Consider the following 12732-nt stretch of genomic DNA (forward strand, 5'->3'; position numbering starts at 1 on the left):
TGTCAGAATGCCAGCCCAAAGCCCTCACACACCTGATTGTCCATCCAGCTTCTTTGGCATCATTTCCTTCACAAGATTATAGACTTTCTCTAACCTGAAGAGAGGAGTAAACCCTTGTAACTTTAAACCACGCCCCCTGCCATCTGTCTCCCAAAGGAAACCCCTCTTCAAGCCTGGAACCTTCTGGCCCCTGAAGATACTATGTAACTGGGGCTTGGCCAGTCCTGCCTGGCCCTACACAGGCCCAAGGCCAGAAGGATTCCCAGCCCTCCTCCCCGTCCCCCAGAACATGTCAGTTCCCGCTGAGGGTGGTGTGTGTGTCATGAGGATGGCTGTGTCGATGCTGTGTTGGAAGGCCTTGGGTCAACCCCGTGTACTACATGAAAGGAACTCCCTGCCCAGCTCCTCAGAGGCCAGCTGGGGGCCCACCTAGCAAGCTCACTTGGCCTGGATGCTGGTCCACAGCATGTGCTGCCGCTGGACCACGTCCGGGTGCTTCCTGATGAACTCCCCGTCGTAGGGCAGGAGGAACTCCCAGCCTTTGTTGATCCTCACCACCGCCATGTGCTCCAGGAAGTCCTTCACGTCCTCAGCGCACAGCTGCAGGGAGGGGAGGGGTGAGGCCCAGCCTCCACCATGCTGCTGCCCAGGTCGTGACCAGGGGACCAGGGTTTAAACAGGACTTGGCTCCCAAACGCATGGGTGCTGGAGGGCAGGAGCGAAAGCCTGAGGTCTGCAGGTCTCAGCAGCTCTGGAGAGACGGCTGTCACGAAAGCCTGCACCAGGCCCAGCCCCTCTGCCCGTGCCGCAGGCTCCACAGCCACCTAGCAGAGCCCAAACCAATGCAGCTGCCTCATTCTGGACTTGAACCTCCAAAACCGTCAGCTGAATAAACTTCGCTGGGGTCCTGGGCTGCCGAGGCAACAGCTGACAACAGGGGGCTCCACTTACTTTGGTCACCGCTGCCACCTCTTTCCTCACCACCCACCGGCTCTGTGTGAACTTCCACATCTGAGGAGAAAAAGTCGCATGTTCAGGGGGCAGAGCTGGACTGCTCCTAAGTCTGTGCCCCCAAGCCCACATGTCCTGAGGACCTGGGTGTGGCTCCTGGCCTCACCCTTCCTCACCACGTGGCCTTGGACAGTCAGCCCAACAGCACGGGCTCCTGCACCTGCCAGCCCCATCTCTCGGCCAGAGCGCCCCACCCACCGCAGAGGCCAAGGTCCTCGGAAGACCTGGGCTGCCCTCATCGTCCTCCCTCACTCCAGAGGGAAGCCAGAGAGCTCCCGGTACTTACAACAAAGTCTCGTCCCCTGCAGAGCACCTCCGCAGGCACACCACTGTGAGGGCTGGACGAGTCCTTGGGGTACAGGATGTCACTGTCAACACAAACAAGGGTGAGGTGGCAGGTCAGTCCCTATCCTCATCCATTCCACCATCTCTCCACCAGAGCTGAAGTCCATGCCTTGCACTCACTGTCTAAGCCCCAGCCCAGTCCATGCCTCTTCCTAACCCAAGCGGGGCAGGTGCAGGCTTGGGCCCACAGCATACCTCGTAAGATCCATGAACACACATGGAAAAGCACCTACTTCCCCCAAGACTTCTTCGTCCTTCCCCTTTCCCACCTACCTCTCTCTACACTGACCTATCCACTGCATGTGCAGGGAGGATCAGGGGCCCAGAGACGGACAGCCTGGAACCTCAAGGAACCCAGGACTCTTCGGAGGACACCAGTCCCACGGATGAAGTGTGTGTGACACCAAGGAAAACTGGTGATGAGGCAATGCACCTAAAGGGCTGAGTGAGCTGAGGTCAGAGGTCAGAAGCCACAGAGCTGATGCTGGGATGGGTGTGAGCAGGCCCCAGGACACGGGTAGAACATGAGACTTTGGAGAACACGACCAGCCCGGAGAACTTAAGAGTACAGGCCTGGGGTGAAGGTGTCCCTGAGCAGGGTCCAGCCAGGACCCTGCAGCCCTGGAGCACAGCCTACCACCCCAAGCCAGCCCACACCTGTGGGACCTGTGCTCCCTCTACAGGAGGCCCTCCCTTCATCCCTGCTCAATCCTACCTGGCAACCAACTACTATGCAGTCTCTGAGGCTGAGCACATGGGGTGGGGGCCTAGGTTGTTCTGCAAGGGAAGGGACCCGCTAAGTGTGTGCCAAACCAACCCCTGGCCCACAAGCTGCCTGGGGACAGCAGGGACAGCTCCTAAAGGAGAACACAGGACACCACACAGAACCATCAAGACACATCACTAAACAACCTTGTCAATTTGGCCTACTCTGCCCCCAGATGCAAAGGGACAGGGCACAGAAGGGGCGCTCCCCTCAGAGCTCCAGCACAGCCACATGGGCGTTGTCAGAGCAGGATTGCAGGAATACTGGGGTAGGCAGAACACGCGAGTTCCAAGCCACAGTCAAAGGCAGCACTGTAGGGGCACACAGCACCGGACAGAGCTCAGGCTCAGTCATGAAGCTCAAGATTTTTTTCTCTCCTTCATTTAAAAAAAATTATTTTTGGAAGATGGAAAGAAGACAGAAAGATCTCCCATCTGCTGGTTCACTCTCCAAATGCCCTCAGCAGCCAGGGCTGGGCCAGGCTGAAATCAGAAGCCAGGAGCTCCATCTGGTCTCCCACATGGGTGTAGAGGCCCAAGTACTGAGCTGTCACCTGCTGCTTCTCAGGGTACACACTAGCACAAAGCAGAGATGGGACTTGTACCCAGCACTCCAATATAGGATGCAGGTATCCCATGAGGGGCACTCACTGCTCATGTTCGAACCCAGCTCTGTGGCTGCCCTGCTGAAGGACACCGGGCAAACTCCTTTGGTCCTCTGGGCAGAAGTCCTCAGCTGTGTGCAGGGATAGCCATCCCTAACTTTCATGCATTCATGGCCTAAACACACATATATGGTCCCATTAATAGGTGACATGCCTTTGCAAAGCTCTTCCATAGTGAAACACTGGTGGAACACAGGACAACAGCCACAAGGAACTGACCAAGTATGTTGAACATGTTTCCCAGAGAACAGTGTCACCATGTGGCCACAACATGCACATCTGGCCACCAACTGAAACAATGGACCTTTTGCAGTCACTTTTTTTTCTAAATTTGGAGTAACTAACATGTCAGATTATTCACCTATACCACACTACTTAAAAAGTGAGTCTTTATTAATGCACTTTACATTATCCCATTCAGAAAGTAATATAATTCGAATGTGCATAAAATATAGCCAACTGCATGTACCAAGGGTATACTATGTGTCTCCACTCCTTTGAAACTGGTGGTGCAGATGGGCTCATGGAGGGCTCACTACTGAATGTGTCAAGCCACAGCTCAAGACATAAGCACCCCAACAAGACACAAAATCCACACTTGGACACAGCATAAGCCAAAACAAACAGAAATTCCTAAAAGCAGCCAGAGGGAAACACATCAATTTCCTTCAAAGAACCAAGAATTAGACAGTGGACTTGTCAACAGAAATGGCAAAGTCAGAGTAAACAAAATTACAGCAACACATGGAAGGAAAATAACTGCTGACTTCGATTTCTGTCTTCTATAAAAACATCGTTCAAGAACAAAAGTGAGGGGTCAGCACTGTGGCACAGTGGGTTAACATCCTGGCCTGAAGTGCTGGCATTCCATATGGGCACTGGTTCAAGACCCAGCTGCTCCACTTCCCATACAGCTCTCTGCCATGGCCTGGGAAAGCAGTAGAAGATGGCCCAAGTCCTTGGGCCCCTGCACCCATGTGGGAGACCGGAAGAAGTTCCTGTTGCGGCTAATTGGGGGGTGAACTATCGGATGGAAGACCTCTCTCTCTCTCTCTCTCTGCCTCTCCTCTCCTCTAACTTTCAAATAAATAAATCTTTAAAAAAACAAGCAAAAGTAAAATAAACATTTCCAGATAAACAAGAAACAAGGAAGTCATCACCTGCTGACCTGCACTAACGTAAAGATTATGGCACTGTTTAGGCAGAAGGCCATCACCCCAGAGACAAACTCGGACACTGAAAGGAATGGTGAGCAAAATAAAAAGGCCAACACACGAGGGAATGTGGAGAATTCTTTCTACATCTTGTAATGTCTTGTGAGGTATGAAACAGATTTACAGTACACAGATGCCCCTCAACCTAATAAATCGATCATCAGTTAAACTACCATAAATCAAAAATGCATTTAGAAACAGGTGTTTGGTACAATTGTTAAGATGCCACTTATGATGCCCAAATCCCATACTGGAGTAGATCGGTTCCAGTCCTGGCTCTGTTTCCAATTCCAGCTTCCAACACCCTGGGAAGCAGTGGTAATGGCTCAAATAGTGCTGCCACCCTCATGGGAGACCTGGGTTGAGTTCCAGGCTCCCAGCTTCAAAGCATGGCCATGGCCCAGTTACTGTGGGGTTGTGGGGAATAAGACTGCCTCTGTGCCTGTCTCTGTTTTCCTCTGCCTTTCAAATAAATGTCCTTTAAAATGCACTAAATACACCTAACCTACCAACCACCCTAGCTTAGCAACATAGGGCACTGGAGAGCGTCGGTTTTCCCCTCGTGATCACCTGACTGGTGGGAGCTGTGTTTAAAGGCACTGCCAGCACGAGAGAAGATGGGATCACAAGTTGCTGGCCCAGGAAAGGATCTCAATTCCAAACCTAAAGTATGGTTTCTGCTGAATGTGTATCACTTTCATACCACCATAAAGTCAACAAAATTACAGGCTGGCGCTGTGGCTCACTAGGCTAATCCTCTGCCTGCGGCGCTGGCACCCTGGGTTCTAGTCCCGGTTGCTCCTCTTCCAGTCCAGCTCTCTGATGTGGCCCAGGAAGGCAGTGGAGGATGGCCCAAGTGCTTGGGCCCTGCACCTGCATGGGAGACCAGGAGGAAGCACCTGACTCCTGGCTTCGGATTGGCACAGCACGTCGGCCCTAGCGACCACTTGGGGGGTGAACCAACGGAAAAGGAAGACCTTTCTCTGTCTCTAACTCTGCCTGTCAAAAACAAACAAACAAACAAACAAAACAAAAAACAAATACAATGGCATGTGAGTTGGAGAAGGGCAAATATAAAAGAGTCTAAGGTCTCTGAACTGAATTAGAAGAGAGTAATCAGCAGCTATCGTTTCAAATGTGATGGAGCAAACTGTGGAGTGCCCAATAAAATAATCAAGAGAAAAGAGGTTCCACATTCGCAGGGAAACCATGGGAACACAAAAAGGCAGCTGGCAGGAGGTAAGAATGAATATCAAACAAACGCAGGCAGGACAGACAGAATCAGAAAGTACATAAACGTAAGGGGTCAGGCGCTCTCACCAACAGACCACAAAGCAACCTACCTCTTCACCACCCAGTTTCCTTGGACTAACATCGCCACCTTCTGGATGCCACGCAGAACAGCTACAGAGTCGACAGAGGGGCCCAGGAGGCTCATCAAGTTGGCAAAAGGCATGACCTTCACTGGAGGAGGAGCAGGAGACATTAGACAGGGAAGCAGGCCTGGCCTTTATTGTTTCCACACCTGCCCCCTACAGCCCATATAGCTTCACCCCTGAAACATGGATGACAACACTGGCAATAGTAAAGCTGATGGTCCCTAGCTGCTCAGCACTGTGCAGACCATGGAACCCTTAAAAATTCCACTAGAAAGGAGCCCCTGGCCAGCGCCGCAGGTCACAGGCTAATCCTCCGCCTGCAGGGCTGGCATCCCAGGTTCTAGCCCCCCAAGTTGGGGTGCCGGATTCTGTCCCGGTTGTTCCTCTTCCAGTCCAGCTCTCTGATGTGGCCCGGGAAGGCAGTGGAGGATGGCCCAGGTACTTGGGCCCTGCGCCTGCATGGGAGACCAGGAAGAAGCACCTGGCTCCTGGCTTCGGATCGGTGCAGTGTGCCGGCCACAACGTGCCGGCCATAGCGGCCACTTGGGGGATGAACCAACAGAAAAAGGAAGACCTTTCTCTCTCTCTCACTGTCTAACTCTGCCTGTCAAAAAATTTTTTTTAAATTAAAAAAAAAGAAAAAAGAAAAAAGAAAGAAAGGAGCCCCTGAGGGAGACAAGGAGTATCTTGGGAGGACCATTCTACTATTACTCCCCATAGCCTCTGGGCCAGTAAGCGGCAGGGCCAGGACTGGAGCCCAGGCCACCTGGCTCCTTCGGCACTGTGTTCTGCCCACCCTGAGGGACATGGGCAGGGCCTGGGGAGGGTGCAGAGGCCAGCAGCCCAGTATCCTGGCAGCCGCAGGTGTGATAGGGAGCTGTCCTCCACTCAGGGGGAACAGACCTCTCATTGGCATCTCAGGGGAGCCCAGGCCTGGGACGTGGCTCAATTGAGCAGTCAGCTCTGCTACCTATCAGCGATGGCCCCTAGAGGATCTGGCCCTGAGTCTATGGAGAAAAAAAGCCAGTTCTTAGGGTACAGATGCTGGCGAAGGCTCCATGGAATCATGCAGGTCAAAGCAGTTTACCACGAGAACAACCCTAGTTCCCGTCACATGCAGGCTGTCCCAAGCCCTTTAGAAGCCCCATCTTTCTCAGTCCTCACATCAACCCAGCAACTTGCATTAGCCTCTTTTCACAGATAAACAGCCAAGACTGAGAGAGGCCAGCGAGAACCCGGCTGACACAGGCAGAGTGGTGACGACAACAGCTGAGGGGTCTGCAGCAGCACTATCCACCAGCCCTCTCCCGTAGTCAGGCTGTCCCAGACTCCACTTGCCCTAGTGCCAGCGGGGCTGAGGTCTCCGGGAGGGCAGAGCGGCACCCACCATTCTTCATCAGGATCTTGATCTGGTCGGCCAGGGGCAGGGTGCGCAGCTGGGCCATGGACAGGACATTGCTGGGGGCCACGGGCTTCTCTCTGTGGGAAAGGCAGTGAGGGCTTAGCGGAAGCCAGCTGGGGCGAAGGGCTATCCGCCCGCCTCTACTCACTTCTCTTCCTCCTGGCTGGGTGGCATCAGCATCATGAGGTACTCGCTGTGGGGAGAGCAGGAAGACTCAGAGCTGGAGCAGCCTCACCAGCAGCCCCAGGACAGGGTTTGGGAGGGGTACAGACAGCTTCACCCCAGCAGCCCTCACAGAAAAGGGATCACCTCCTCCCAGGCCCTCCCTCCTGGCCTCTCCAGAGGACAGGGGCAATCCTCCCTCATGCCAAGAAAGGCGCCACAGTCAGGGGAGCCCACACGGCAGGCCCCTCCCGGGCCCCTGAACAGCCAATCCTACCTGGGCGACTTGATGAGCTCCGTGTTCTCCACCCCGCTGGAGCCCTGACACAGCAGGTACTGGCGCTCGTGCTCAGAGCGGCTGTCCTGTTGGGGAGGGGAGGGAGCCTCAGCCAATACCAGACCCTGGCATCTCTCCAGGCCACCCTCCCATCCACAGTTCTCACCCTGCATTGCCTTCCATTCCAGCCTCCTGCTGTCCCACTCCAAGGCCAGCCACAGCCCATGCCCAGCCTCCTAAGCATGGCCCTTTGGCCTCTATGATGCGCCTCCCACCAACCCTCTTGGCTTCACAGCCTACCCAGCACCAGTGACAAAGCGCCCAGTCTGCAATGCAGGAACACCACCAAAAGCAATTCAGACAGCAACTAACATACACCAAGCACCTAAGACACATCCAGCTCCATTCTGATGGTTGGGTAATACCAACACGGCTGCAAAATAACTCCATGACATTACTGCTATTCCCCCTTCACAAATAAAGAAATCGTGGCTCAGACTTGCCCGAAGTCACACAATAAGCAGCAGTGTCTAGAAAAGTCTGACCTCGAGTTTAACGCTCTTGTCAATGCAAATCTCTTTGAAGGAAGTTTCCAGAGGAATCAGGAGTTGCCCCCTCCCCAACATTGGGAAGCCCTAGGCCATCTTGTCTTTGGGAGCTAATATTCAGTTGCTTCCTTCATATAATACCGAGTCAAGATTGGGATCTAAAGTCAAGGCAGGAAAGGAAAACGGAGTATAGTAAACCCCTCTGGGAGGCAAGCCAGGAACTCTGGGGCATAGGACAGATGGCAGGTTCTACCACAGGGCGAGGTCAAGGGTGCGGCCCATGCTCAGGGCCCATGCTACATGAAAAATTCATGACAGAGATCAAAATGGAAGAACAGGGAGGGAACTTACTGCTCTAGTTTAGGGGAAAACAGTTAAAAAAACATGGAGGGGCCGGCGCTGTGGCACAGCAGGTTAAAGCCTGGTCTCCAGTGCTGGCATCCCATATGGCAACCGGTTTGAGTTCCAGCTGCTCCACTTCTGATTCAGCTCTCTGGTGTGGCCTGGGAAAGCAGTAGAAGATGGCCCAGGTCCTTGGGCCCCTGCACCCATGTGGAAGACCCGGAAGAAGCTCCTGGCTCCTGGCTTTGGATCGGCACAGCTCCAGCTACTGCAGCCATCTGGGGAGTGAACCAGCAGATGGAAGAGCTCTCTCTCTCTCTCTGCCTCTCCTTCTCTCACTGTGTAACTCTGACTTTCAAGTAAATAAATAAATCTTTAAAAAAAAATGTGAAGAGAGTACAAGCTCAGGGAAGGGTTAAGGAGAAAACAGGAGAGGAAGGGACAGTGGATCTGCGTGGCGGGTGTGGATGCACACAGCGCAGGACCCCAGCAGCCGACCTCAGCACCAGCTTTGGCAATAAAACTGCAGGAAGAGCCTGGCATAAGTCTGGCTTGGAGCCCTGTGGAGGAGAGTGTACCTTCCAACCTAGAGGAAAAAGAAGGAGGGCACATTTCTCTCTCCCCGACCACCCAGCACTGGCGTCCAGCACTGATGTCCTGTAACTACCTGAGAGAGGCCAGGAGCCATTCTGAACATACATAACAGCTGCGCCAGCTCGTGTCTTCACGCCCAGCAATCAGCTGAGAGGAGACATCTGAGTCTGGCTGGGAGCACTGACAGGGGGCTGGGTGCTCGTGACTGCAAGACCCTTGTGTGCTGGGACCGTGAAAACACCATGGCTGCGTGTGAAGGCACAGGGTGTAGCTGGGTCTTCTGGCAGTCACTGTGGGCAGCTCCACATGCTCAGGGCTCCCTGATTCCCTGGTGAGGGTCATTGCTGCAGGATCTGTGCTCACACCGATGGCTGCACGGATCCTTTGTGTGGTTCCTGTGCCAGCATGAACAAGTATTATACCCACTGGGGCTAGCGACCAGGCACTGGTCTCTTTGGAGAGGAGATGAGCATGAGACTATACCAGAGCAGATTAAACCTCCACTCTGATTAAAAAAAAAAAAAATTACCACGCCCAATTTGGGTGTCACCTTGGACACTCCCCTCATCCTGGAGCACTGAACAGAGCTTCCTGGCCACACCCAGCACATGCATCTGGGTATTCACTGAAAGAGCAGACAGTCTACTAATCCACAGAGGTACAGTCCAAGATAAAAGCCCAGGGGCCGGCGCTGTGGCATAGCGGGTGAGGCCGCCTACAGTGCCAGCATAAGTCTCTACTTCTGATCCAGCTCTCTGCTATGGCCTGGGAAGGCAGTAGAAGATGGCCCAAGCCCTTGGGCCCCTGCGCACACGTGGGAGACCCAGAAGAGGCTCCTGGCTTTGGATCGGCTCAGCTCTGGCTGTTGCGGCCATCTGGGGAGTGAACCAGCGGATGGAAGACCTCTTCTCTCTCTCTGCCTCTCCTTCTCTTTCTGTGTAAGTAACTCTTTCAAGTAAAATAAATAAATCTTTAAAAAAAAAAAAAAAAAAAAAAAAAAAAAGGCCGGCACCGTGGCTTAACAGGCTAATCCTCTGTCTTGCGGCGCCGGCACACCAGGTTCTAGTCCCGGTTGGGGCACCGATCCTGTCCCGGTTGCCCCTCTTCCAGGCCAGCTCTCTGCTGTGGCCAGGGAGTACAGTGGAGGATGGCCCAAGTGCTTGGGCCCTGCACCCCATGGGAGACCAGGAGAAGCACCTGGCTCCTGCCATCGGAACAGCGCGGTGCGCCGGCCGCAGCGCACCTACTGCGGCGGCCATTGGAGGGTGAACCAACGGCAAAAGGAAGACCTTTCTCTCTGTCTCCCTCTACTGTCCACTCTGCCTGTCAAAAAAAAAAAAAAAAAAAGCCCATCACAGGGAAAAAAAAAGTATCTCCACAAACGCCTAAAAATAAATGCAACAGTTCAAGAAACAAGAATAAGAAAGACAATATGACACCACCAAAGGAACACAACCACCAAAGGAACACAATACTAGAATGTGAAAATGAAGAGATTGAAGAAATGCCAGAAACTGAATTCAAAAAATTGAGTATAGGATTACCTAAAAGTAATCAGAAGTAAATCCACGAATTAAAGAAATTCAGGGGCCAGTGTTGTGGCACAGTGGGTTAAAGTCCACGCCTGCAGCTCTGCCATCCCATATGGGGCTGGTTCGAGTTCCAGCTGCTCCACTTCTGATCCAGCTCTCTGTTTATGGCCTGGGAAAGCAGTAGAAGATGGCCCAAATCCTTGGGCCCCTGCACCCATGTGGGAGACCCAGAAGAATCTCCTGGCTCCTGGCTTTGGATTGGCTCAGCTCCAGCCATTGCAGCCTCTTGGGGAGTGAACCACTGGATGGAAGACCTCTCTGTCTGTAACTCTGAACTCTGTCTTTCAAATAAATAAAATAAATCTTTAAAAAAAAATTCCTACATGACATGAAAGAAAATTTCTCCCATGAAATTGAGATTTTAAAGAGAAATCAAAATAAAATACTGGAAATGAAGAATGCAATAGATCAAATAAAAAACGCAGTGGAAAAGCCTTTTTTTTTTTTTTTTTTTGACAGGCAGAGTGGATAGTGAGAGAGAGAGAGAGACAGAAAGAAAGGTCTTCCTTTTTGCCATTGGTTCACCCTCCAATGGCCGCTGCAGCTGGCGCACTGCGCTGATCCGAAGCCAGGAGCCAGGTGCTTCTCCTGGTCTCCCATGCGGGTGCAGGGCCCAAGTACTTGGGTCATCCTCCACTGCCTTCCGGGGCCATAGCAGAGAGCTGGCCAGGAAGAGGGGCAACCGGGATAGAATCCGGCGCCCCAACCAGGACTAGAACCTGGTGTGCCGGCGCCACAAGGCGGAGGATTAGCCTGTTAAGCCACGGCACCGGCCAGTGGAAAGCCTTAACAACACTCTCAGTGAGGCAGAAGAATATCTGAGTTAGAAGACAAATCTCTGGAAATTTTACAGTCAGACCTAAAAAAAAAAAAAAAAAAGAAATCAGAAAACTAAAAAACAGTGTCAGAGCTTTTGGGATACTACTACTACTTTTGAAGGTGTTAAAAGAATGGGGTAGAAGGCCTTTTTAGTGAAATAATTAGAGAAAACTTTCCTAATTTGGAGGAAGAAAGGGACATCCAAGTACAGGAAGCACATAGAACTCCTAGTAGACATGACCATAAAAGATCCTCACTACGACACATTGTAGTCAAACTCTCCACAGTAAAATACAAAGAAAAGATTCTAAAATGTGGAAGAGAGAAACACCAGATTACTTTCAGAGGATCTCCAATTAGACTCATACTGACTTCTCATCAGAAACCTTACAGGCTAGGAGAATGGTGAGACATATTCCAAGTCTAAAGAGAAAAAAACTGTCAACCAAGAATACTATAACCTGCAAAGGTCTCATTTACGAATGAAAGTGAAATAAAGACCTTCCATAACAAACAGAAATTGAAAGGATTTGTCACCACTTGTCTAGCCTTACAAAAGATGCTTAAGGATGTGCTACACACAGAAACACAGAAACATGGTGATCACTATGAAAGAAGGTGAAGGCCGAAAATCACCCAGTAAATGTACCTAGGAAATCCAAAGTAAACAACAGGAATATTCATGGAAAAATGGCAGGGCCAATTTGGTACTTATCAACAGTCACCTTGAATGTAAATGGCCTCAACTCTCCAATTATAAGATACAGACTGGCTGACAAAACCCACATCTCACCTACAAAGATACAAGCAGACTGAAAGTGAAAGGATGGAAAAAGATAGTCCATGCTAACAGAAACCAAAAGGAGCTGGTGTAGCCATCCTAATATCAGACAAAATAGACTTTAACACAAAAACTGTTGAAAGAGACAAAGAAGGGCATTTGCAATGATTAAAGGAACAATTCAACAGGAAGCTATAACAACACACCATTACAGTTATATACACCATTACAGGACACCTGGCTACTTAAAAGAAATGTTAATGGATCTAAAGGGAGACAGGGACTCTCATATAATAGTTACGGGGGACTTCAATACCCCATTTTTAGCAATGGACAGCTCAACCAGACAGAAAATCAGCAAGGAAACAACAGTTAATCGACACAATAGACCAAATGGACCTAACAGATATCTACAGTACTTTTTATCCTATAGTTGCAGAAAACACATGGAACTCTCTCTAGGATAGACCACAGGCTAGACCATAAAGCAAGTCTCAGCAAATTAAAAAAAAAAATCAAAATCACACCATGCATCTTCTCTGACCACAATGGAATAAAGAACTCAAGAATTTCTAGAACACATACAAACACATGGAGACAGAATAACATGCTCTTGAATGAACTGTGGGTCATAGAAATCAAAAAACAGGATTTTTTTTTTTCATACTATTTGTTGAGCTCTTTACTTAGTACAGAGTTAATCTTCTGTGTATAAAGTTAACTGGAAATAGATTTTAGTTAAAAATAAAAATGGAAATAGAAGATAGAGAAGAAAGAATAGTGGGAGAGCGGACAGGAAGAATCACTATGCTCCTAAAGTTGTATTTATAAAATGC

At 50.8% G+C, this 12732-nt stretch overlaps 1 protein-coding gene across 3 annotated transcripts in view; it reads right to left on the minus strand.

Annotated features, from left to right (window-relative positions):
* Nucleotides 1-12732, minus strand: part of POLR3E (RNA polymerase III subunit E) — a 36724-nt gene that overhangs the window by 5759 nt on the left and 18233 nt on the right. For all 3 annotated transcript variants that reach the window (XM_062179590.1, XM_062179591.1, XM_062179592.1), the window contains 8 exons: nt 7221-7306; nt 6930-6974; nt 6767-6858; nt 5344-5464; nt 1298-1379; nt 952-1011; nt 443-600; nt 33-94 (listed from right to left, as the gene is read on the minus strand). In XM_062179590.1, coding sequence (XP_062035574.1) covers nt 33-94; nt 443-600; nt 952-1011; nt 1298-1379; nt 5344-5464; nt 6767-6858; nt 6930-6974; nt 7221-7306 — 706 coding nt within the window. The remainder of the gene's footprint in view (nt 1-32; nt 95-442; nt 601-951; nt 1012-1297; nt 1380-5343; nt 5465-6766; nt 6859-6929; nt 6975-7220; nt 7307-12732) is intronic.

Source organism: Lepus europaeus, chromosome 21 (assembly GCF_033115175.1).
Source record: "Lepus europaeus isolate LE1 chromosome 21, mLepTim1.pri, whole genome shotgun sequence".
NCBI classification, from domain to species: Eukaryota; Metazoa; Chordata; class Mammalia; order Lagomorpha; family Leporidae; genus Lepus; species Lepus europaeus.